At 42.6% G+C, this 27,234-nt stretch overlaps 1 protein-coding gene across 4 annotated transcripts in view; it reads left to right on the top strand.

Annotated features, from left to right (window-relative positions):
* Positions 1-27,234, top strand: part of LOC125403063 (rho GTPase-activating protein 10) — a 256,951-nt gene that overhangs the window by 190,990 nt on the left and 38,727 nt on the right. For 2 of the 4 annotated variants that reach the window (XM_085682154.2, XM_085682153.2), the window contains exons 19-20: positions 17,675-17,746; positions 22,255-22,405. In XM_085682154.2, coding sequence (XP_085538280.1) covers positions 17,675-17,746; positions 22,255-22,405 — 223 coding nt within the window. The remainder of the gene's footprint in view (positions 1-17,674; positions 17,747-22,254; positions 22,406-27,234) is intronic. The other 2 variants (XM_048438228.3, XM_048438227.3) reach the window with 1 other exon arrangement.

Below are 27,234 nucleotides of genomic sequence, written 5' to 3'. Positions count from 1 at the left end.
ACTTAGTTGAGGAGTATACTTCACCCTTTTGAAGTCCAGTGGCTACGAGAAATGTAACTTTTATATCCTAAGCCAATCAGACTTTCCACAGCAGAGATGGTGCAAGCTTTAGCTACTGCCTTTGTGGAGTAAGAACAGTTCACTGAGGGCATGTATCCGCCGGTTGCCTCATAGTTTTCTTCCATGATGGTGATACATCTTGAGGACCTGATTTTGGCTTTATTAAACAAACAAACAAACAAACAAACAAAACCAAACATCAAAACGCAAAAATAATACTGCTTCTTCTGACACAGTATTCTGGCTTTAGAATATTAAAAGCATTAATGCTAATAGAAGAAAACGAAGTATTTCTCACCATAGTGAAATTTAAAAGCTTATGAAATTTAAAATTTAGGGTACATGAACTCTAAGTAGAAATTTAAAAAAGAACCTGAAACATACCTGAAAAAAAAGCACGATACAACTTAGAGAAGGCCAAAATGAGTCTTAGAGAAATTCATAGCCAGAAGTGCCCGTGTGTGTTATCCAGACAGTGATGTAAGCACCGGAAGTGCCTGTGTGTTATCCAGACAGAGTGACGTAAGCACCGGAAGTGTCCGTGTGTTATCCAGACAGAGTGACGTAAGCACCGGAAGTGTCCGTGTGTTATCCAGACAGTGATGTAAGCACCGGAAGTGCCTTGTGTGTTATCCAGACAGAGTGACGTAAGCACCGGAAGTGTCCGTGTGTTAGCCATACAGAGTGACCTAAGCACCGGAAGTGTCCGTGTGTTATCCAGACACAGTGACGTAAGCACCGTAAGTGTCCATGTGTTATCCAGACAGAGTGACGTAAGCACCGGAAGTGTCCGTGTGTTATCCAGACAGTGATGTAAGCACCGGAAGTGCCTGTGTGTGTTATTCAGACAGTGACGTAAGCACCGTAAGTGTCCGTGTGTTAGCCATACAGAGTGACCTAAGCACCGGAAGTGTCCGTGTGTTATCCAGACAGAGTGATGTAAGAGCCAGATGTTCCTGTTTCTGTTATCCAGACAGAGTAACGTAAGCACCGGAAGTGTCCGTGTGTTATCCAGACAGAGTGACGTAAGCACCGGAAGTGTCAGTGTGTTATCCAGACAGAGTGACGTAAGCACCGGAAGTGCCTGTGTGTGTTACCCAGACAGTGATGTAAGCACCGGAAGTGCCTGTGTGTGTTACCCAGACAGTGATGTAAGCACCGGAAGTGCCTGTGTGTGTTACCCAGACAGTGATGTAAGCACCGGAAGTGCCCGTGTGTGTTATCCAGAGTGATGTAAGCACTGGAAGTGCCCGTGTGTTATCCAGACAGAGTGATGTAAGCACCGGAAGTGCCTATGTGTGTTTTCCAAACAGTGATGTAAGTGCCGCTTCCCCCAGCACCAGAGTAGGAAGTAGTTGTTTTTCCAAGGGAGACAAAACGCATGTTCAAATGTGATTAACCACAGAGTAAACCCACAGCCATGGGCTGTGCTTGCAGAGAAGCAGAAGGGTGGGTGTGCACACAGATTGAGACAGAGCCCTTGAATGAAGCTAGTGAAGAGATCTGAGGGAAACTGAGGGATTCCCAAACAGTGGGCATTGACACATTTTACAGATGAGTTCTGTTCTTATTCTTGTTTCCTCTTGAAGCTGGGCTTGCTGTAGTCCAGGCTGCCTGCAGCTCACTATCCAGTTAGGGTTGATTTTGAACTCCTGATTCTCTTGCCTCCACCTCTTGGGTCTTGGGACTAGGGGGATGATACTCCATGCTCAGCTCTGGAAAAGCAGTTGTATCTGTTAGTGATTAGACTGGGTCGCAGGCAGCCTCTGAAGGGAAGTTTCGTGTTGGCAGGCACTAGCTCTGATGCTTAGGACACAAGGATGCAGATCCAACTTACTTAGGAACACTGTGAAATAATACTAAGCAACATATCTGCAGGTAATAGCAGATCAGTAAGCTTTCCAGTAGTTCAGGGCTCTGTTCTTGGGAATATATTGATGCGTATTGCATCATTAAATGATATATGTACACACACACACACACACACACACACACACGTTTTCACCAGATTTCCAAAAACATTAGATAAAATTATAGATTCCTAACAATACTTTGAAATAAACTGTTACTGTCTACTTAGTAAAACATTAATATGTATTTGACCAACATGACCAACATGATATCATTTTTAAAAATTGTTAAAATGCTGAAACTATAACTGTTAACTAGAAACTGGGAAGGTGATATGTCAAACCTGGAGTGGGGCCAGGCTCTGCTCAGATAGCACTAGAAGATGGGTGAAGAACATTACATGTGCACAGTAAGGGTGAGAGACCACAACCGAGGACCACCTGCTGCATGGAAATTAGAAAATACAGTGGGATGATGGATCTTCCATGAAGATGGGTCATGTCACTGGGAACCTACACCAACAGATGAGGAACAGCCTTGTGAGAACTCCACCAACTGACCAGATGGCTGGGTCGGAGGGGGAGGAAACGCGTTTCCACGATGGGTTGGCCTTGTCTTACATCATTTATAGCGTGCACGAGCTTTGATGACAAATGCCTTTACTTTTCTTTAGAATCTAAAACTTTAATCTTACGGAATGATAACCACGGGGCTGGAAAGGACAGAGGGGTTGGTAATAGGCAGAACTTGGTAAAGCTACACAACAGCCTAGTGTTATGTTAGTAACACGAATCTCATATAGGGATGATTTTCAGTGTCCTCGAAACAGAATCACACAGCTGAAAGTGATGGATATTCTGACTTAATATGTAGCAAAATATAATTGTATATTATATTTTGTACAGTAATGCCAACATATGTAGACATATGTAGGCATATATGTGGCAAAAATAGAAGTTTTTTTCTTAAACTTAAATCATTAACAGTAATTATTGTGTGAGAAAAAGAGATAGTATTAGAGAGAAGAGAGGTTTAAGTAAAGAAATTGTCTAATAATCTTCAGTGTGTCAAAATTAGTACTGTTGTTGGATTGGGAAATGGTGGTACATTTGTAAGTTTTTTATTCCTTTTTAACCATTAGATATTTAAATTTATGCCAGAGAATAAACAAATATTTTTATATTGGGTTATATATCTGTCAATGTCTGTTTAATCTTGAGTGGAAACAGAAACCATGAGGGACCAGGTCTCAGGTAAATAAACTTAAGAATTAGTTCTCCCCTTATGTGTCCTTTGGTTCTCCTTCTCTGATTAAGTGCTGGCAAGGGTGTCTTGTCTTTCGGTGTCAAACCTTGAAATTACAGAACTTTCTTGTATGTGATCTCTTTAGCACGTTAGGTGTGAGATTTTCCATCTTGAGGCTGATGTGGGCTTGGCTATTTTATTCATTGCTCTTGTCTGGTTGTGTGTGGCGTTGGATGGGTGAGTGAAACATGTGTCCTATTGTGGGAAAGATGAACACAAGTGCTTTCACATTTCCCCTTTAGACTTGAGGGTTCTACATCTCCTGCCTCTGACTGTGGCCTAAGCATCTTTTAGCTATAACCAGAGGAGATTTGCAGTTTCTGTTCCTTCCTTTTTTGGACACTTTTTGTGTAAAATGTTAGCTGTTGTGTAAGAAATACTGATAGGCTGTGGGGTAGTTCTTGCGTGGGAGAAGGAAAGAGGAGGAGGGGGAGGGGAAATGGATGGAGGAGAAGAGGGATTCTGTTTCCCTGCTCTCAGCAGACACCATCTCACTATTTCAGGGAAATTGCGTTTGGGCTTCCTGGTTGACTTCCCAGGAAGTAGTCTTTTAAGGCGGAAAAAAAAAATTCTTTGATACCAGCTGTTTTTGTACAATAAAACATTGGGAAGTGGAAATACAGAATTGGATCTCAGAAGCCATTAATCATTCCCATGTGACTCTCAGCTTGGTAGCAGCAGTTAGAATGTTGACCTCTGGGCAGCCGTTTCCTGGTGCTATGCTCTTCTCTCTCGGCTTCCTCGGCTTGTGTACTTCTCTGTCCATTGAACTTTCTGGCCATTTCTGGACCACTTAGGCGGTGCTGTATAGTACCTGATAGATTTTCTTGGTTTACGTGTTTTGTCATAAGCAGGTGTAGTGAAGTAAGATTTAAATGTCTATAGGTGTGCTGTGGGATTTGGTAAAACTTCAAGAAGTTTAATCCTTAGGGTTTTGGTAAAAGACCTTTCTGTGGCCATGGGAAATGTAGAAGCTGAGTGTGAAGGAGGGCAAGTGAGGATAGTCCGGTTGTTGTTGTTGTTGTTGTTGTTGTTGTTGTTGTGTGTGTGTGAGAACTGGGAGGAGATAGATAGTGCTGCCCTGTGGTATGTGAGCACCTTTAAGCCTGTAACAGGTGAGAAAGTCCTGATGAGAGTGGGGTGGCTGGAGTCCTCATCAGCACGCCACTGGCTGTTTACCAGAGGTGAGGGGAGGTCATCCCTAGTGCTGAAGAGAGACCTGTCGCCTTTGTGGGATTGCAAGGCTGTGAGAAGAGTGACTGACTGGGCGCAGGTAGCTTGGGGAGGAAATCTTTCTGGGACAGTTACATATTTTCTCGCTCATAGATTCTTAAGTTAACTGTCTAAGCCATTTTAGAACATCAGCCCCCCTCTCCTGTGAAATGCTGAAGACACAGAGCCTGAGCTTCTGAGTTAACCTTGCCTAAGAGTTGTGAGACTTGAACAGTTCAGCTTCCTCTCCTCTCATTCAGTGGACCGTGTCTTCCTATAATCCCCGCCCTTTAACCCCACCTTAGCTCTCTGGGGCTTAATACAGCATGCTTCCCCCTCCCCCCAAATTGTAGCTTAGAAACTGAAATCTGACAATTGATTGTGGAGGCCTGCTTGCTGGATTGCTTTTCAGTTCCTTTAGTTGTGTTATTTCCTGGTTACATTCTTTGGAGGCTGTTGTTCCTGGTTGTCTTCTTGAAGAACTGAATGGAATGTGGTCAATCCCTGGCATGGGTCTAGCTTCATTAAAATCAGCATCTTTCTCATTGGCCACCTGTGAGGCCATCACCTACAGGTACGACGTGTACAGACTCATTCCTGGCGTCCTTGTCCACATCGACCCTCTGCTTCCTCCACGTTCTTCTTAGGAGGCTACTTTTGAAGACATCTTTCATTTCTATAGGGTCTTAGATTGGTGGTTGCTTGTTTCCAACGCATTGAAAATATTTTGTACACATTTCTCACTTTGTACTTTCTTTTGTCTTCTGCTCTTTATGCTCTTTTTCACTCTGACCGTCATGGACATAGCGTGCGGTTTTCTAGAGGTGAGGTGGCAGGTTGAGTGTAGAAGCAGAGAGAGCCTAGCTGGCCTATGAAGTCAAACTCGAGATTGCGAAGCAGAAGGTGAAGGTGTTTTCACTACGTTGTTACTGTTTGGAAAGGATCTGTTTTCCATAAAACCATGTTAACGTTTTATTTCTAGTCAGCTAAAGGGCTTTAGAATTTAATGTTTAGTTTGGAATATTGTCAATCAGGAGATGTTATCCATACAACTCTTTATGACCTTCACTAACTTTGGTCATGTAATGAAAAGGTCACGGGATGGAGAAATAGTCAAATCACCTGATGCTACGGTCTCCATCACCTGTGTAGGGTTTCTCACAACCACCTCTGATCCAGGGGGAGTAGACACCTCCTTAGGCAACTACATACTTGGAATAAGAAAGCAGAACTAAGTAAATGTAAAAACAAGGACAAATTCAGGAACTTTGTTAGCACTGTTGCCAGGACATCATGAGTCTGTGTGACTAGTATCGTGCAGTGGTAGAAATTACCTGTGTATTTTCTGGAAATGAAGACATATTAGACCTTGTTCTGTCTGCTGAATGAGAATCCATGTTTTAGCAATCCTTTGGGTGATTGGTGTGCACATACATGCTCGAGAGGGTCTGCTTTAGTAGATAATATGTGTTCATGATAAATTCATGAAAATTCCTTTTGGTCCAAGACTCAGTCTATGACTACTTGCCGTGTCTCTTTAATGTCTAGTTTCAATTTTCTGGTATTTACCATTTGTGATATGGAGACTTGAAGTGTATGGGGAAATTGTTTCATTAAACATTATCTTTCATTTTGACTTTATGATTGGATTCAGCCTCTGTATTTTATGATGTTCTTCTTCTAAGTATATTATATCACAAGGCATTGGATACTGGTTCAGTTGTCAGTGAAACTACATTGATCGCTTGGCTAAGATGTTGTCTTAGCTACTTTCTTGTACCTAACAAAGGCAACTAAAAGAAGGGTGGGTTCATTTCAGCTCACAGTTTGAGAGCACAGTCCAGGATGATGGGGTGTGCAAGGCTGTAGGAGCACAGTGGCCACGGTCAGGAAGCACAGAGATAAATGCTGGTATTTGTTAGTTCAGGTCCTCTTCTCTTCATTTCAAAACTTCATGTTTAGTATTTTCCCACTTCAGTTAACCCAGTCTAGAAATCCCCTCATAGACGCACTCAGGTTTGTCTCTCAGGTGACGGTAGAGCTGACCGTCTGCACTGACGTCACAGTGGTGATCTGGAAGAGCAAAGTGTTGCCGAGCTGCTCAGTGGCGTCTCTCATGTTTCAGGTGCAGGTGTCACAGTCACACAAAACCTCCACTGACTCTGTGGCTTTCCAGGTTCTTGTCTTGTGAATCTAAAGAATGTTATTTACGGCGGGGAGAGGCGGGGTTTGGGAAGAAGTTTATTACAGATTTGTAGGTAGGAATTTGAGAGAAAGAAGGCAGAGCTCCTGTCCAGCAGGGAAGTGGCACAGCTTTGAACTGTTAGGCAATGGCTTTTCTAGGAGGTTAGAAAAGGTTGGGATGTGGGGCGTGGAGGTGAGCTGCTCAGTCCAGTGGGCCCAGCCCCGTCTGTCCTCTTGCCTCCTGTCGACTTTGGCATATCCCTGAGGACAGACTCCAGGCTGACCTGCTTGTGGAGGGGAAGAGAGAGTGAATGAGAAACCAGACTTCCCCTTCTGGCATTCCAGGCCAGAACCAAAGACATTTTGGTTTAAACACTTTTGGTACCTCTGTCCTTTGGTAAGGACATTGCTTCCTACAGAGCAGTTTCTGCTTGCAGACAGTCCTCTACCCTAACCCTGCTCAGCCATTTCTACCTCATCTGTGCAATCCAGTCACCTAGCTTAGGAAAGACACCCACCCCAGATCTAGCTCTGAAATAAACAGTCTTGTAGTTCTCATGATTAAACAGACAAGGGAAGGCAATACCTGGGCCTAAGCTAGGATGTTTTCAGACTCTTGAAGGGCTGTTGGGGACAGCTATCTGGAAGCTGCGTGTTTACATGTGGTGCCTAAGTTGGGTTGACTGGGTTCCTACCTACACATGGCTTCTGCACAAATCTGGCTACCTCAGAGCTGAAAGGAAACGTCTCAGCCAATAAGGCAGAAAAGAGGGTGTAGGACCTTTGAGGATCTAGCATCAGATAGCCCTTAGCTCATCCTAACGCATGCTGCTGATTGAAGCTGTTCTGGGCCTGCAAAGATGTGGGGAGAAGAACATTACTGTCCTCTCCTAATGAAGAGAATCAAAGAAATTACCATTTTGAAGTTGCACAGATGAGGACTACTGGAATTATTTGTTGTAATTTAGTTGTAATTTACAACTAACAGTAATCTATCAGGAAATACCATAAGAATATTCAAGAATCTGATTTCTTAGCAATCACTCTGTTTTCAGGATTAGTTGTTCTAAATATATTAGATGGGATTTAACTATAAGAAAATCTTAATGTGCTGATCTCTCTGGAAATAAATTCAAAGTGATGGCAGGCTGTGTTGGATTTTGGACCTCTTTCTTGTGACAAAGTGAGTTTACATGAGTAGGTTTGATAGGTTCTTAACCTTTCATACCAGTGCAAATGCCAAACTCTTTATTAAGAGAGTGTCAACAGTAATTTGGACGAAGTACTTTTATTGAACTCTACATGTGGTTCTATGGTTGTTTAACTCAATTGAGTTTTCTCTTTCCAGTTAAGGGAATGTGCCCGGTAGTGCATGAATACACCCCTCCAGTGTGTATGGGAACATTTGTGTCAAAGCCAGTCCTAGGCCTGGCCAGAGGAAGCTCCCTTGAGCCTAAGGATGTGATTGTGGGATGGACAGAGAGTTCTGAACTGATGAGGAATCCAGACTAATATCTTCCTCCTTTTAAGGTACAGGAAGTGGGGAAGGATGGAGACTCTGGTACTGTTACCTTTCAAGATGCATTGACTTAAGTGGTGCAGTTCACACTGAAGGAGAGGCTGGTATTTGGCTATGGGATGTGTGATTTCCCCCACAAACTCAGTTTAGTTGGAGGAAGAGTTGGGAAGTAGGCTGTTTGGATTGTTTTAAATATTCATTTATGAATGTTCTTAACTTTCAGAAGTAAGGTATGGCCTATCTATTTCCTAATGTGTTTTTACATAAAAATCTTGCCCCAAAGTTTCGTTTTGACAGATGTACGAGGCAGAGGCTGATGTGTGTACCTAGGGACAAGACATTGGTAACCCCAGAAGCCAAGTTCCGTATGTCTCCACACAGAGTGTGTTAGTTGCTTTCCTCTTTAAAACCAGACAGAACTGCAAGACTGTAACCCCACAGACTAGTACTTAGGGCTTCAGCAGAGCTGCCTGTCTCCGTGGGGCTGTGGATGTTCCGTTGTTTGTGCTGTTGCTGTGATAATTTACCCTGACAACGCTGACACGAGGGAGAAAGGGCTCAGGGTTGTGCTCTCACGGGCTAACCTCATGTAGATAATCATCATAGTTGTGCCCACGGGCTAACCTCATGTAGATAATCATCATAGTTGTGCCCACAGGCTAACCTCATGTAGATAATCATCATAGTTGTGCCCACAGGCTAACCTCATGTAGATAATCATCATAGTTGTGCCCACAGGCTAACCTCATGTAGATAATCATCATAGTTGTGCCCACAGGCTAACCTCATGTAGATAAGCTTCATAGTTGTGCCCAGAAGCTTTTATCCCTCGATGATTCTAGATCTTGTCAAGTTGATAACTCAGTGGTCATTTTTTTTAATCTTCTAGAGATTGTTTTAAATATTACAAACATTGTAAGGTGTATGAATTGTAATTTGAAAATTTTTTTAGTAAAGAAAGAAAAACTATTGTCATAAATTTTAGGAACAGTGGTTCCTAAAACAGGGATACCCACTGCCACGCCGAGTGTAGCCCCTCGGCTACAAGTACCGTTGCTGAGGACTGGTGACTCTCCTGTGGGTTCCACTCTAAGGAGTTGTGGCTGTGCTGATGTGGACAGTTGAGTGTCTGTGAGCTCTTAAAGAGGCAGGCCGTTGTGACGGGGTGTGTACTTGGAAAAGGTTTCAGATGGTTGTGATTTCTTTTTTCTTTGTGGTTAAAATCCACATACTGAGTTTTGGAGACTTAAATGAATCCATGCCTTATTCTCTTCCGCTAGAAAACTAGTTACCCACCCTACCTATTTCTAAAGAAGATACTGCTGAACTTGAAAATCTATAAGGTGATGCCAGCTACTTCCAAATTTGTTTTCTGAGATTTAAAGTCTCCAAGTGGCCCATGAGATTTGACTTTTTTATTTTTTTTATTTAATAAAAACAAACAATTTTTTTTCATCATTCATACCAATCCAAGTTCCCACTCCCTCCACTTACCCCCCCCCCCCCCAACCCCTCATCCACTCCTCAGAGAGGCTAGGGAACATTGCTTTGGGGAAGGTCCAAGGCCCTCCCTACTATATCTAGGCTGAGCAAGGTATTCATCCAAAGAGAATAGGTTCCCAAAGAGCCAGTAAAAGCAGTAGAGGGTAAATCCTGGTGCCACTGCCAGTGGCCCCTCAATCTGCCCCAGCCATGCAACTATCAAACCACTTTCAGAGGAACTAGTTTGGACCTATGCTTGTTCCTTTCCTGTACAGCTACAGTTGGCGAGCTCCCATTAGCTCAGGTAAGCCATTTTAGTGGGTGTCCCCGTCATGGTCTTGACCTCTTTGTTTGAATTCTCACTCCTCCCACTCTTCGACTGGACTTTGGGAGCTCAGTCTAATGCTCCGCTGTGGTTCTCTTCCTCTGCTTCCATTAGTTGCTGGATGAAGGTTCTATGGTGATATTTAAGATATTCATCAGTCTAACTACAGGACAAGGCCAGTTCTGGCACCCTCTCCTCTATTGCTTAGGGTCTTAGCTGGGGTCATCCTTGTGGATTCCTGGGAATTTCTCTTGAGCCAGGTCTCTTGCTAGCCCAATAATGGCTTCCTCAATCAAGATATCTCTTTCCTTGCTGTCATCTCTGTCCTTCCTCCATCTTGACCATCCCATTCCCTCAAGTTCTCTTTCCCCTCTCCTTTCCCCCCCTCCTCCCCTTCCAACCTCCCATCTCCTTCCACCCCCATGCTCCCAATTTTGTCAGGTGATCTTGTCTATTTCAGCTTTCTAGGTGGATCTACATATGTTTTTCTTAGAGTTCACCTTATTACCTAGCTTCTCTAGGATCATGAACTATAGTTTCAATATCCTTTGTTTATAGGTAGTATCCACTTATGAGTGAGTACATACCATATTCAGGATAGTGTTTTCTAGTTCCATCCATTTGCATGCAAATTTCAAGGTATCATTGTTTTTTAATGCTGAGTAGTACTCTAATGTGTAAATTGCCACTTTTTTTTTTATCCACTCTTTCTTTGAGGGACATCTAGGTTGTTTCCAGGTTCTGGCTATTACAAATAATGCTGTTATGAACATAGTTGAACAAAGTTTTTGTACTATGATTGAGCATCTTTTGGGTACATGCCCAAGAGTAGTATTGCTTGATCTTAAGTTAGATTCCCAATTTCCTGAGAAACCGCCATACTGACTTCCAAAGTGGTTGTACAAGTTCACACTCCCACCAGCAATGGATGAGTGTTGTCCTTACTCCACATCCTCTCCAGCATAAGCTATCATTGGTGTTTTTGATCTTAGCCATTCTGACAGGTGCAAAATTTTATCTTAGAGTTGTTTTGATTTGAATTTCCCTGATGGCTAAGGATGTTGAACATTTCCTTAAGTGTCTTTTGGAAATTTGAGATTCTTCTGTTGAGAATTTTCTGTTTAGTTCTGTACCCCATTTTGTAACTGAGTTATTTGGAACTTTGATGTCTAATTTCTAGAGTTCTTTATATATTTTAGAGATAAGACCTTTGTCTGATGTGGAGTTGGTGAAGATATTTTTCCATTCAGTAGGCTGTCTTTTTGTCTTATTGGCAATGTCCTTTGCTTTACAGAAGCTTGTCAGTTTCAGGAGGTTCCATTTTTATTGTTGCTCTTAGTGTGTGTGCTACTGGTGTTATATTTAAGAAGTGGTCTCCTGTGCCCATACATTGAAGGCTACTTCCCACTTTCTCTTCTATCAGGTTCAGTGTGGTCAGATTTATATTGAGGTCTTTAATTCATTTGGACTTGAGTTCTGTGTATGGGATAGATAAGGGATCTATTTTCTTCTGCATATTGACATCCAGTTATGCCAGCACCATTTGTTGAAGATACTTTCTGTTTTCCATTGTATGATTTTAGCTTCTTTGTCAGGATCAGGTGTTCATAGGTGTGTGGATTAATATCCGGGTCTTCAATTCAATTCCATTAGTCAACCTCTCTGTTTTTATGCCAATACCAAGCTGTTTTCAGTACTCAGCTCTGTGATAGAGCTTGCTATTAGGGATGATGATGCTTATGGTAGTTCCTTTATTGTACAGGATTGTTTTGGCTATCTTGGGTTTTTTGTTTTTCTATATGAAGTTGATTATTGTTCTTTCAAGGTCTGTGAAGAATTGTGTTGGGTTTTGATGGGGTTTGCATTGATCTATATTGCAATCTATAGATTGCTTTTGGTAGGATTGCCCTTTTTATTCTTTTGATCCTACCTTTCCAAGAACATGAGAGATCTTTCCATTTTCCTGGTATCTTCTTCAGTTTCTTTCTTCAAAGACTTAAAGTTTGTGTCAAATAGGTGTTTCACTTCTTTGGTTATGTTACCTCAAGATATTTTATGTTATTTGTGGCTATTGTGAAGGTGATGTTTCTCTGATTTATTTCTCAGCTTCTTTATCATTTGTATATAGGAGGGCTACTGATTTTTTTTTTTTGAGTTGATCTTGTATCCTGCCACATTACTGAAGGTATTTATCAGCTGTAGGAGTTCCCTGGTAGAGTTTTTGGGTTCACTTATATATACTATCATATCATCTGCAAATAACGAAAGTTTGACTTCTTCTTTTCTGATTTGAATCCCCTTGATCTCCCTTTGTTGTCTTATTGCTCTAGCCAAAACTTTAAGAACAATGTTGAATAGATAATGCAGAGAGTGGACAGCCCTATCTTGTCCTGATTTTACTGGAATCGCTTTGAGTTTCTCTCCATTTAATTTGATGTTGGCTGTTGGATTACTGTATATTGCTGTTACTATGTTTAGATATGTTCCTTATGTCCCTGATCTTTCCAAGATCTTTATCATGAAGGGGTTTTGGATTTTTTTTTGAATGCTTTTTCAGCATCTAATGAGATGACCATGTGTTTTTTTTTTCCAGTTTATTTATATGATGGATTACATTGATAGATATCCGTATGTTGAACCATCCCTGCATCTCTGGAATGAAGCCTACTTGATCATGGTGGATGATTTTTTTGATGTGTTCTTGGATTTGGTGTGCCAGTATTTTATTGAGTAATTTTACACTTATGTTCTTAAGTGAGATTGGTCTGTAATTCTCTTTCTTGGTTGAGTCTTTGTGTGGTTTCGGTATCAGGGTAACTGTAACCTCATAAAAAGAGTTTGGCAATATTCCTTCTGTTTCTCTTATGTGGAACACCTTGAGGAATATAGGTATTAGCTCTTCTTGGAAGTTCTGGTAAAAATTCTGCACTAAAACCATCCAGCCCTGGGCTTTTTGTGATTGGGAGGCTTTTAATGACAGCCTCTATTTCCTTGAAAGTTATAGATCTGTTTAAATTATTCACCTGGTCTTGATTTAGTTTTTGTATATGGTATCTATCCAGAAAGTTGTCCATTTCTTTTATGTTTTCCAATTTTGTAGAGTACAGGTTTTTGTAGTATGACCTAATGATTCTCTGAATTTCCTCAGTGTCTGTTGTTAGGTGCCCCTTTTCATTTCTGATTTTGTTAATTAGGATGTTCTGCCTTTTGGTTAGTTTGGATAAAGGTTAGTCTATCTTGTTGATTTTTTTTTTTCAAAGAACCAGTACCTTTTCTCATTGATTCTTTGTTTCTATTTTGTTGATTTCAGCCCTCAGTTTGATTATTTCCTGTCTTCTACTCCTTCTAGGTGGGTCTGCTTCTTTTTGTTCTGGAGCTTTCAGGTGTGCTGTTAAGTCACTAGTGTGAACTTTCTCCATTTTATGTGGGCACTGAGTGCTATAAACTTTACTCTTAGCACTGCTTTCATAGTGTCCCATAGGTTTAGGTACATTGTGCCTTCATGTTCATGGAATTCTAGAAAGTCTTTCTTTCTGTCTCTCTGTCTCTGCCTGTCTCGCTCTCTTTTACCCAGTAGTGTTTCAATGGTTCACTGTTAAATTTTTATGAGTTTTTAGTCTTTCTGAGATTTGTGTTGTTTTTAAATTCTAACTTTAAACCATGGTGATCTGATAAGATACAGGGGATTACTCCATTTTTTTTTTTTAATCTCTGAAGGTTTGATTTGTTACCAAGTATGTGGTCAATTTTAGAGAAGGCTCCATGAGGTGCTGAGAAGAAGGTATATTCTTTTGTGTTTGGGTGGAATGTTTTATAGATGTCTGTTAAGTCCATTTGAGTCATGACATCTGTTAGTTCTCTTTCTTCTCTGTTAAGTTTCTTTCTCATTGACCTGCCCATTGGTGAGCCTGGAGTGTTGAAGTCTCCTACTATCAGTGTGTGGGGTTTGATGTGCGATTTAAACTTTAGTAATGTTTCTTTTACATATGTGGGTGCTCTTATATTAGGGGCATAGATGTTCAGGATTGAGACTTCATCTTGATGGATTGTTTCTTCTCCATCTCTTCTGATTGATTTTAGTTTGAAATCTATTTTATTAGATATTAGTATAGCCACACCCACTTGTTTTTTTAGGTCCATTTGATTGGAAAATCTTTTGCCAACCCTTTACTCTGAGGCAATGTCTGTCTTTGAGGTTGAGGTGTGTTTCTTGTAGGCAGCAGAAGGCTGGATCTTGTTTCCGTATCCATTCTCTTAGCCTGTGTCTTTTTATAGGTGAATTGAGCCCATTGATATTAAGAGATATTAATGACCATTGGTTCTTAATCCCTGTTATTTATTTATTTATTTATTTATGATAGTGTTTCTGTGTTTCTCTTCTTTGGGATTTGCTGGTGGGAGATTATCTGTTGCCTGTGTTTTTTGTGGGTATAGTTAGCTTCCTTGGGTTGGGATTTTCCTTCTAGTACTTTCTGTAGGGCTGGGTTTGTGGATATGTATTGTTTAAATCTGGTTTTATAATGGAATAACTTGTTTTCTCCATTGATGGTGATAGAAAGCTTTCTGGATATAGTAGTCTGGGCTTGCATCCATGGTCTCTTAGTGTCTGCAGTACATCTTTCTCAGGACTTTCTGGCTTTCATGGTTTCTATTGAGAAGTCGGGTGTAATTCTGATAGGTCTGCCTTTATATGGTACTTGACCTTTTTCTTTTGCAGCTCTTTATATTCTTTCCTTTTTTGGTATGTTTTGCATTTTGATTATTATATGACGAGGGAACCTTTTTTTTTTTTTTTGATCTGGTCTATTCGGTGTTTTGTAAGCTTCTCGAACCGTCATAGGGATATCTTTCTTTAGATTGGGAAAGTTTTCTTCTATGATTTTGTTGAATATATTTTCTGTGTCTTTGAGCTGGAGTTCTCCTTCTTCTATCCCTATTATTCTTAGGTTTGGTCTTTTCATTGTGTCCCAGATTTCCTGGATGTTTTGTTTTAAGAATTTGTTAGATTTAATGTTTTCTTTGACCAATGAATTGATTTCCTCTGTAGTATCTTTAACCTCCGAGATTCTCACTTCTCTCTCTTGTATTCTGTTGGTTTTACTTGCCTCTGTAATTTCTATTTATTTACCCAGATTTTCCACATCGAGAATTCCCTCAGTTTGTGTTTTCTTTATTGCCTCTATTTCAGTCTTCAAGTCTTGAACTGTTTGCTTCACCTGTTTGTTTTTTCTTGGTTTTCTTTGAAGGGTTTATTAATTTCTTCCCATTTTTGTTTGTCTTTTCCTCCATTTCTTTAAGGGAGTTTTTCATTTCCTCTTTAAAGGTCTCCATCATCTTCATAAAGCTACATTTAAAAACATTTTCTTCTGCTTCCTCTGGGTTAGGATGATCAAGTCTTCCTGTTGTGTGATCCCTGGGTTCTGGTGTTATCATGTTGTATGATCACTGGGTTCTGGTGTTATCATGTTGTCTGATCACTGGGTTCTGGTGTTATCATGTTGTCTGATCACTGGGTTCTGGTGTTATCATGTTGTATGATCACTGGGTTCTGGTGTTATCATGTTGTCTGATCACTGGGTTCTGGTGTTATCATGTTGTATGACCACTGGGTTCTGGTGTTATCCTGTTGCTTTTTAGGTTGCTGGATGAATTCTTGCATTGGTGCCCTCCCGTCTCTTCCTTCAGCTGGTGACTGCAGTGTCTTTGCGTCTTGAGCCAATCCTTGCAGTGACTGTCTGCATCTCTGGGAACGGTTCTTGATCTGCTCTGTACTCTCACTGTCTGTGACTCAGGGAGCCACTGAGGTCTCTCTTGGTCTGCTCTCGTGGTCATTTCTGTGTAGTTGCAACTTATGTTTCTGATTCTGAGGTAGCAAGACTGTGTGGTTTAGAGGGTTTCGGGGCATAGTGGGACTTGTAGTTTCCAGGGTCCAATGGATGGGATGGGGTTGTTAGAGCAGCCTGCCTGCAGGAAACTCTCCTGGCTGGCTAGAGAAGCTGATGCCGGTGGGGGAGGGGCCCAGGGTTTTTTTTTTCCCCCCTGTGGAGGGCCTAGTCAGTGGGGTATCCTGCTGGGTGGCTGGTTACTCACCTCTTGGTCCTCTCTGTGTAGTAGCAGACAGTGTTTCAGAGTTCCACTGAGTTTGCAGGAGTATAGGTGAGTTTGGGGACGGGGTGGGACTTGTAACTTGCAGGATCTGGTGGATTAAGGTGGGTATTGGGGCAGTCCACCTTCAGGAAACTCTCCTGTTGGCTAGCTAGAGAAGTCTAGACAGGTGGGGGAGGTGACCCACTATGGAGGGCCTAGAGAATGGGGTGTTTTGCTGGGTGTTTGTTAACTCACCTCTTGGTTCTCTGAATATTGTAGCAATATGTGTTTCAGAGTTCCACCGAGGTTGCAGGATAGGTGAGTTTGGGGGCGGGGTGGGGCTTGTCAAGATAGGACTTTTAACATTGGAGTTGATTCTAGCTTCACGGGGCACTTCCCTCCGGGCATGCCTGGGATTTTGGACTGTAAGTGGTGGCTTCCTTGTTGGTGGCCTCTGTACTGCTTTCAGGACCAGATAATTCCTTGGGATGCTTGAGGCCCAGAAAAAAAGTGAACGGAAAGATCTACCCCTCGGGAAGAGGGTTAGCCTGCTCAGAGCAGGGAGAGGACAGCAAGCAGACGTCAGCTGGAAGTGTGCATCACGGTGACAATGAACATGTTATGAACAGACTTTGTTGATGTTCCTTGGGACCTTTATTGTGAGGATTGCCACACATGCTAGCAAAGGTTACGTTGAAGCAAAGTTCTGTCAGGGTGGTGGATTTTCCTCAGTGGAGAATATGTGTAGCTGTTTGGGTTATGGAAGCCAGAGGTGCAGCTGTGTTTGGGAAAGTGCTTTCGTCTGACTCTGGGAACTCAGTTCTGGGTTTCCCAGATGTGTACAGGTGCAGGTGGGTAGCATTGTACCTGGAGAGGTTTTCTAAACTTTTGCAAACCGTAGAACAGCATTTTTAACTGGAAATGCATGTCTCACCATGGTGTAGGGGTGTGTGCTTTTGCGTTGGGCCCTAGAGACTTCCTCTGTATAGAGAGGAATCAGTGATCTGGGAGCATGTGGTGGCTTCCTGCTGCCTTTTGGTTCTGTAATGATATCAAGAGTTTTAGTACGCATGGTCCCATTGTCTCTGCCAATCACTGGCAGGGCACTGCTGTTCTAGCCACTGTTGATTCCATGGAGCCTGCCTATGATGTGGAGTGTGTGGCTGGGATGCATTCCTTTCTGTGAAGGGTGATTGAAGAAGCCTCACAACTGAGATTGCTAAAACAGAGACTGCAGCCAGCTAGATGGTTCATTCTAGTCTATGACAGCTACAGAGATAGTGTTGTTAGGTCTGGGGATGTGTCTGCACATGTCTCTCCAAACTTAAAATGTAGGAAGAAAACAAGAATCCTATTAACTTCATATATCTGCCAAACAAAATTTGGTTTTTTGGTTTTTTTTTTTTTTTTTTTAGTTTTTTTAGTTTTTTTTAACTTGTAAATCAAAATTGAAGGCGTTTTTCAGAGAGGACATGCAAAGTCAGGGCCACTATCAGAGCTTGAGCCTCTGAAAAGAATGCACAGAAATAACAATGGCTTCTGCTCCTGTCTTCCTTTGAGTTAAGTCCCTCTCCAGTCTCTCACAATAGTAGGCAGGGTCTCATGCTGATAGGCGGCAACCAGACCCTTAACATGCTCCTGTTTTCCAGCCTCCGGGGCTGCATGAGGCATCTGCGAGCTCTAAGGAACTGCAGCAGAACAGGATCCACCCAGAAAAGCAGGTGTGCTGTCCCTTGGGAGGTGTTCGAGATTGGTTCTAGGATACCATCTACTGCCCTCTGCTGCCACACAGCAGGGCGCTCAAGTCCCTTCTATAAAACCATAATATTTCCATATAACTTTCACATGGTCTACTGTATGCTTCAATCATCTTCCTATTATTTAACAATACCTAATAATACAATGCTATATGACTAGTGATTACATTGCATTTTTAGAGAATAACAAAACAATGACAAGATAAAGTCTCTATATATTCACTACAGGGTGGTTTTGCCCGAATATGTTGTCTCTTTTGACTGCATTCTGGGATATGGGGCACAGGTTGGAAGGACATTAGTACGTGTGCAAATCATACCTTGCTGGGGACAAAGGGTTGGGGCCAGTAGGATGCTAAATAGCAGTTGACTCTGAGCCCCTTGTCTTTGGGCCATTGGGTTATCTATAGTGCACAGGGAGGGTAAACTGAGGGACGTCACTGTGGGCCATTGAGTCCCCTCAGAGCACCTTAGTTGCACACTGTAGACTATGAAGCTGAAAGGGACGTTATTTGCCCTTTCTCCCCACTTCCCATGTTGGAAGTTTACTTGGAAAAGAGAATACATTGACTTGCTGCTGTCTTCTGGAAGTCTCTGTCTGCCTACAAGAGACAACATTTGTAGGCTGCACATCATGGTGGAGGGCATCAGGTGATGGGACTTAAAAGGGAGTTCAGTGGCTGAGACTTGCATACTGACATTGGGAAATCTGGTCCAAATCTTTGTATATAAAGCACTTGGTATAATATCAGACATAATCGTGTGCTAAATAATTGTACTTGCTGCTGAAGCTGCTGGAAGTACACAGAGGTAATGGACAATGCTCCTTCCGTTGTGCGAGCCACTGGACTCCTGTGGAGCATCTCTGTGAAGATGAACGACTACCCTCCTGCAGATGCTGCCTGTTCACCTTGGGTACTGATGCGTAAATTTCAGAGGTGCTCCTTGTCTTCTGATAGAGGTGACTCATACCCACACGAGGCCCCTGGTGACAGGAAGAATTTGCCAAGTCCCATGCTGGAGCATCTACTGCATCACACCTGAGGAGCCTGCGATTGTGAACAACAGTGACAGACTTGTGTGTGTGCTGGCACTGTGGGGTGACCTGAGATCGCAAACGCTTTGTTTTGTTAGGATTGTCTGATCTGAGTTTTTCTTGTGTTGTAAATATGGAGGTGTGCAAAGAAGTTTTTAACGCTAAAAATGAAGTTTTGAGTAAATATGATCTATCCTCAAACAAAGGCAGCAGGAAGGAGAATGCTAAACTAGGGGATTGAAAGTGATGGGAGGCGAGTTACTGTGGTGAAGTCCCAGAGAGAGCCCCGGGGATGTGTGTAGCTGTTCAAGAAGGATGTTTTGGTATTGTAGAAAAAAACAAGATTAAGTGGAACATTCTAAAGTCAGATCACCAGAAACAGCTCAGCGTTCAGTGTGCAGAGTTTTGCTTATTTCCTCTTGTAGACTTGGAAAGAATATAATACCATTCCTGCACATTGCAGAGAGTCCTAACAGGCACTTTTGTAGACTTTGGAGAGGAGAAAAGACCTTGGAATCGATGCTGATTCATTGGGAAACAAGGTGATGTGTCTGAGGGGCAGTGTCACTGGTGGGCTTATGTCCATGTGCCCAGTACTGCCTTGTTTAAACAGCAGGAAGTGGTTTAAGTGTAAAATTTTAGTGCTAAAGTAGAGAAACGAATATGTTAAAATCAGACATTTGGTTCTAAGTTTCTCGAGAGTCCATTTGTAACTTTCTTTTAACTCCTCGCTCAATGTCTTTCTCTGAAAGACTGTCAGCCGCGCAGAGCACCAACTGTGGGGATATTGGTAGAAATGAGCGTTGTCTGTGAAAGTGGCTGAGCACCATAATAGAGGCCTGGATCATGTGCGTTGTTTATGTCTCGTGTCACAAATGCGGATTGGACCATCTATTCTGAGCCCGAGTGCCTGGTGCTGCACTGGATGATGCACTGTGTTAAGAGGTCTCCCAATGCATGAGCATCAGTTTCCAGCATCGACCTCAGCTCTCAGAGCTGGTGAGGTCCCAAAGCCCAGACAGTGCCGTCTCTAGGGAATAGCTAGGTTTGCTAACAGCAGTAACGTGGAGGGTGACTCAGCTGTCCGGATGCCGGTCCCCCAAAGAATTTATTAAGGCAGTGGTCAATAGATGGAATCTTTGCACCATTATGTATAAATGGGATGTGGCGTGGTCTAAAAATTCATGTGCATGTCTAGTGCCTTTATTTTTCTGAAATATTCTTTTAGTGTTGTGATTTTTGTCTTCAGTCCTTCCACAGTGAGGACACAGTTGTCCTCACCGTGGGATGATTTCCAAGTTGGTGTTTCTTTGCTTTGAGTACACAAAAGAATGACCTGGGAGCTTTAAAATATAAACCAAAGAAAATAAAACAATTTGAAAGCACAAACCCAATGGCGCCTGAAGTCTTCCGGAGACCAACTAATGTCTGGCCCCAGCTCTTGGTTGAGAACTGAAGTCCTGGGAAGGACTTAGTTCTGCCTTCGGGGTGTGGTAGAGCCACAATGGTCTGCAGATTGGCAAGCTCCCACACCTGCTAGGTAGCCTTCTCGAGACATCTCACCCTCCAGTGGAGAGGAGGAGGTGCCAGAGCTGTCAGCACGCGGGCATGCTGTCTGTGCAGCATGCTTGGAAAACCACCACCCCTGCAGCGCCAGTCCCGGGTTGGGGGGAGGGGCTAACTTTCTGGTGCTTGGTGTGCTTTGGACATCCTGGCCTGATGACATCCCAGAGGCAGCCACCATGTTTGTGATAGTCAAGCATAGAGAAGTTTGGGACTTTATAAAGTGTGGTCATGGTGCTGTTCCCTTTGACTGGGACTATGCTTCCCACTGTCCCTCCATGCTGTTCATGCTCGTTTCCACCTCACTGCTCCTCTCCCTGCATGCCTCAACCTTTTTAACTTGAACAGTGACGATGGCGGTACAGCAGCTGGGCCAGCAGTCCGGGCAGCAGCAGATTCTCAAGTCTCCTCTTTGCCAGTGCCTTGTGGACCCAGATCCTGTGGAAAGACAGTTAGTAGGTTGCCAGGTCCAATAGCAGATGATTATTGTCACTGGCAAATACTTGGCCACAGCAACTTAAATAATTTCTTATTCTGTTTATACATGAGGGGGCAGTATGACACTATAAAGCAAATGCAGTGTTAAATAAGCTTATTTTTATTGGTATATAATAATTTTTAGGTGAGAATCTCTAGGGTTCTTAATTAAAACCCTTTCACTTTCAGTTTTTCTGAGTGACACACACACACACACACACACACACACACACGCGCGCGCGCGCGCATCATGTGCTTGATTCTGTTCCAATGAATAAGTAATTAATTGCAATACCTTTTCTTGTGAGTTTACGTTTGTGTTCTTTTTTTCCCTGGTTTTTTGAGACAAGTTTCTCTGTGTAACTTGGAGCCTACCCTGAAACTCACTCTGTAGACCAGGCTGGCCTCGAACTCACAGAGATCCGCCTGCCTCTGCCTCCCGAGTCTGGGATTAAAGGCATGCACCACCACCACCTGGCTACATTTGTGGTGTTTTAATGCTAGGTGCTTGTTTCTTGTCTCCACTGGAGGAATGTGCCAGTCCTCTGTGGGTACGGTGTCTGTCAGGCTGATGTCTCTAATTTTTATTTCATGGCTTCATTGAAGGCTGGAGTCACTTAGGCTGAGGGGAACCTTTCACCTCGGGTCTTGGTGGCCAAGGGACGTCTGTGATGAATCACTGCAGTGTGATATGCTTCTCTGTGTGACACACATATTACTTTTTTCCAAAGAAAACAAATTGCTAAGCAAAGAAGCAGCGCATTTTAATTAATGTTATCATTCCTGATATATGAATGGCACTGTAGATAAATCATGGTGGTGGTGTTCTGGGCCAGAAGTAGGAGAGAAAATTATTAAGAGGGTTGGAACATAGTAAATGAATTGATGAAATCTATAAAACATTAAATAAGAAAATTATGAAGACTGTAAATCAGAATCCAGACAGGTGATTTCATAGACACAGGCTATTTTTTAAACCTATAAAAAATGTTTGTAAATGGATGTTTATGTTGTTGGGGAAAAATTAGTCTGACAGTTTGTCATAAGAATAACTGTCTTTGAAACCTAAGGGGTTCTTGATGCCTTTATACTGATCCCGGCTCCTCTCCTTGTGCATGAAGAGCCACGATTGTCTGCCCCAATGGTGGAAACCATTATATTTGTTTACTTTAAGAAAAAATTATTTGAAATATAATGTGCTGTTTTAATTTTAGTGAGATGCTTTATTTTGAAATCTTGTGTTAAAAACTTTTTTTTTTAATGTTAAATTCAGAGGACTGGATTTTGGCTCTGGTCTGTCATGAATGAACCCAAATCTAACGTGACTGGGTTCTGGTTTGCTGTAACAACACACATTTCACTCATGGACACCCGTTGTGCTTATCCCCAATGGCAGATATTTCGGACCTCGCCTGATGCTGCCCTCCCTGAGCCCACCTGCCTGTCGGCATCGCCTCCAAACGCTCCGCCGCGACAGTCAAAGAGGCAGGGGCAGAGGACCAAGAGGCCGGTGGCTGTGTATAATCTTTGTCTCGAGCTGGAAGATGGTAAGATGTTGATTGTTCTGCTGCTGGCGTGCTGACGGCGCAGCATGTCACCCACCCTCGGCGCGGGCCCCAATGTTTTAGTCTCTGTATTCTTATTTCTGTCTCCCCTAAATTGTAATGTTTTAGATTAGCAAGGAGGTTGACGTTTTCTGGTCAGAGAGAAAAATGCAAGTTTCTGTTTTGTGTTTGTTTCTGTTATGCACAGTTCTTTTTTGGGAGACTTGTGTGACCTGTGAGGTTACATAACCCCGAGACACATGGAACTAAAATTAAAGCAGATCTTTGATGTGAGTGAGGAGCTGGTGGAGCCAATCCACTGCTAATGCGTCTGGATTAAAGGCACAGGTTACTGTTGTGGGGCTTGGGCTTCTGCGCTGTGGTGAACCCGGTGGACTGAAGCCCTCAAAGAGCAGAGCTCCAAGTCACCGCCACAGCTGGGAGCGGCCCGTTGACCTGCCTTTGAAGTAAGGCTGCACAAACTGGGGCCAGTGGGTTGGGGCAGATGGTGATTCTCATGCCCCGTCCAAACTGTCGTTGCCAACCGGCTCTCACCTCATAGCCTTGTGTGAATTTTTAGGTCAGAACCAAGACTGCGAGCTCTACAAGGGCTGGTTGGTGATTTGTAGTCACATGGTTCTTGTGAGGAAAACAAGGCGATGTGGTGTCCAAGCTGCATTTTTGCCTGCGCATTTCCTCCTGTTGAGTCAGTTTACCAAATTTAAGGTTATTCTTGACTTCTCTTCTTTTCTTGCCGTGAACCCTTAAGTTCTGGTTATGGTTATGTTGTCGGGGACCAAATTATAATACCTTCATCATGAATACACATTTAAGAGAAGAGTGTCTGCTGATTCATGCAGGGAAGTGGCAACTGTCCTCAAGTGACTGGGGGTACATGCAGAAAGACCCACAATACTCCAGTAACAAAACTAGGTGTGGTGTTCTTTGTTTCTTTCTGGACTGCTTGCTGTGTGCACATGTGTCAGAAATAAGATCAGATATTATTTTCCTGTTTCTCAGAGAAAAGCATGAGTCACGAATATCAGTTTCTGATTGGAGTGTGTGTGTGTGTGTGTGTGTGTGTGTGTGTGTGTGTGTGTGTTTAGGTCAGAGGTCTCTACAGTCTATCTTTTGGGGAGGCTCTTGTTGAACTTGGGACACATTGATTGGTTCTGCCCAGTGTTAGGGTTACAGGCCTATGTGACCACGCTGAGCTTGGTGATGTGGAAGGCTCACCCCAGTCTCCCCGCCTGGCTTGCTCAGCGGGTATGCTCCTGATGGGACCATCTCTCCAGCTCCCAGAACTTCTCTTCAGACTTCTTTCCACTTGTGATCCCAGCTAACATTTTTCTCTTCTCACTTTCTTTGTCAACGGAGCTGCTAATAAGGAGTAAAACTGCCTGGTTTGAGTCTCACCTTCTCCCCCAGCTCACCTGTCCTCTGCTAGAAGTGTTAATAAACAGTGAAACAAGCCAATGCCAGAAAGGAGGAGGGGAGAAAGAAATACTCACAAGACAACTAGATGTCTGAAGGCCTGCAAGGGAACCAGAGCTGTTTCACGGTGGAGGTGATCAAAGTCAGCCGTTTGTCTGTAATCACAGCTACATTCTGTTAGTCTTAGGAATAAAATTTTATCTTAACAAATCTATGAAGTTGCTACCTTTCTGTGCAAAGTTTCTAAATGATTGTTAATGACTGAGAAGTGTCTCTTAGCAGTATCCTCATTTTTTATGGAAAACTCAAGATGGCATATGGAGTATATTTACTCCTAAGCTTTAGGAAATATTTTTATTCTCAATGTCAGGCAAATGCTTTGCCATCAAACTGTGATCACTCCTGATGTTATACTTCTTAAATGTTACTTAATTTTTAGGAAAAAATATCAATTATGCATTTCCTTTATATGTTTGTTGTTTCATGTTTCATTCATGTTATTTTACTGTTCTTTGTTTTATAACTCTGTTCTTTCTTTTGGTGACAACCTTGACTTTCTTTTTTAAACCAACCAACTTTTCTTCCTTTCTTCATTAATTGAAAATAGATTTTTTTAATGTAATATATTCTTATTTCAGGTTCCTTTTCTCTAAACACCTCCCAGATCCTCCCCACTTCACATCCACCCAAATCCACACCCTTTCTCGCTCTCATTAGATTACAAACAGGCCTTGAAAAAATAATAATACTAAAATAAAATAAGATGAAATAAAACCAAACAAACCAGAATAGGACAAAATGTGGGAAGAAAGAGCCAAAGAAATAGTACAAAAACATACACACAGAAAACCAATAAAAACAAAATTGTAACCATGACATACAAGCACAAGCTGTGAGGTTAAAAACAAAAAAGCCCAGACAGCATGGTGAGACAAAACCCCCTCCCCAGACACATTGTGCTGGCCGCCTCCTGCTGGGCTTCTGGGAGGGGAGAGGTGATATGGCGGATGCAGTCAGCACTCATCATAGTGCTCTGCTCCTTTAGCAGAACAGTATTTGGTTTTTCCTAGGTCCATGGTCCGTCTAGTCTCAGGCCAACCTTGATTTTTTTGTTCCTTTGTTTTAAATTAAGCATGTTTCAGTGTTTTTGTTTGAGTGCACATCCATACCCGACATGTGTACAGTGCCCGTGGAGGTTAGCAGAGGGCATCGGGTCCCCTGGCCCTGGGGCTACAGATGCTGTGAGCTACCACGTGTGTCCTGGGGACTGAACCTGCGTCCTCTGAAAGCCGTCAGTGCTCTTAACCACTTCTTTAGCCATTCTTTGGTTCAGGGGCATCTGGGTTGTTTCCAGGTCTGGCTATTATGAATAATGCTGCTATGAATATAGTTGAGGAAATGTCCTTGTGGTGGGAGTGTGTATCCTTTTGGTACATTGTTGGGTCTTGAGGTACATTGAGTCCCAGTTTTCTGAGAATTCACCATCCTGATTTCCAGAGTCGCTGTACAAGATTGCAGTATTATATCTTCTGAAATGCTTGCCTTACAGAATGCTCATTGCTCACTTTCCCGTGGCCTTTAGTAATCTCTTGAACTTCTAAACTGCATCAGTTTGGCTGAGTCTGTTAATGAAGTAGTGGAGTCTGAAGCAGACTGCTCCGTGCTTTGCTCCGTGTTTTCTCCATGTTTGCTTCAATTTCATTCTCATTATCCCATATTTTTATGTCCTTGGAACTAGTAAAGTAACTAAGGCTGTGGGGCACGGTTCGCATTCTCCAGCTCCCCTGGATTCGTGTCCATGATCCCTCTTTATGAAGAGGGCTGCTGGGTTTTCTGTAATTTCCTCTAACGTGGAGGGAAGTTTGTGGGCCTGTTACAGATGACAGTGACCTCTCTTATTTTCCTTTCAAGGCAGGAAAAGACTACAAGTAGTGATTTGAAGAATGAGGAGAGGCTCACCATCTGAGTCCTGGCTGAACCCTTCCTCCCTTCACACAGCTTTAATTTTAAACAGAACTAGACGCTTATGAGACTAGTTGTTATGTGCATCTTCCTGAATATAATTAGATATTCTGTGCCTGTCTTCTGTGCATGATATAGCAGTTTACTTCTTTAGGCAAGTTAAAAATATGATTTGATACGGGTTGAAGATAGCATCATCTGGCAAGCCAATTGGCAGGATATGATATTCTCTATTGTTGGTCTTCCTTGGGCACCATTGGCTTGGCACTTGTAACATTTGGGTGAGAAGCGTGTTAGCTGCGGCCCATGTTGTTGAACATGTGTTACTGTGGTCCTGCAGCAGGGTGGAAGGAAGCAAAGGGGATGAGTGTGCACTGTTGAGGGAGAGGCAGATTGAGGGGGAGGCCATGTCGAGGTCCCTTCAGCCTTCATTCGGTGTCACGTGCCAGCAATGAACACTTGAAGTGATGATGGGTATGAATTTAACCAGCTTCAGTAGATTAAGAGAATTTATTTTGATTTGGAGGTATAAGCAAGAAAAACAAACACGTGAGAGTAGGTTTCTGTGTGGTCTTCTAAGTGTAGATTTTGCAGGGTGAACTCAGAGCCTTAAATATGGTTGGCAAATATTCTGTAATATCTCAGCATATGTAGAATTTTTTAAATCCTAAAATAGTGAACCTTAATAACTGTTGAGTTTTCTGCCATTGCCCTTCGTTGGGGGTTTAATGTCAATGGATGCTAGAATTGGAATTATGTCACACTGCTGACAAAGAACTTCTGTAAAATCTTTGTCGTGTGTGCTTCCTACACGCCAGGCTGATTTCTCAGTTTGCACAGTGAGGTACTGGTTTATCTGCCGCTGAGTATGATGGACATGGTTGCTGGCTTATGTTACATGGTAGCGACTACTCAGACCAGCCTCACTGTTCCTCCTAAGTAGTGATCTTCGAGCCAGAGTTCTTCCAGCAAGGAGGCTGTGGCCAAAGGGTGGGAAGAGCGCTGATCAGCTGTCGGCAGAGAGAGGAGTGTGCCCCTGGAAAGTCGTGGAGGGAGGGAGAAGTGTCAAGTACCAAAGTGCTGTGTGTTTGTAGAGAAGGAGTAGTCTTCGTACTCATAAAGAAGACAAAACTCACTTTTTTTTCTAAGTGCATTTTAAAGTTTTAATTAAAATAGAATTAATTATCCTACCCCTTGTATATATTCCCCTCCTCCCAAATTCGCGGAACCCTCTACTTTGTAAGCATATTGTTCTATATGCATATAAGGGAGTAAATATGAAAGCGTGACCTAGTAAATCCATTCAGAGTTGCCTGCATGTGTGTTTCTAAGGCCAGCCCCTTGGCACTGGAACACAGTTGGGGGGCTTGTCACTAGAGAAGAGTAATTCTCCCTTTCTCAGCAGTAGTTAATTACTTACAGCTTTTCATGTTGGG

The sequence above is a fragment of the Myodes glareolus genome, chromosome 22, assembly GCF_982192425.1.
Source record: "Myodes glareolus chromosome 22, mMyoGla1.1, whole genome shotgun sequence".
Taxonomy (NCBI): Eukaryota; Metazoa; Chordata; class Mammalia; order Rodentia; family Cricetidae; genus Myodes; species Myodes glareolus.
Note: the sequence above shows the minus strand (reverse complement) of the source record. Positions and strands in the feature narration are given on the sequence as shown.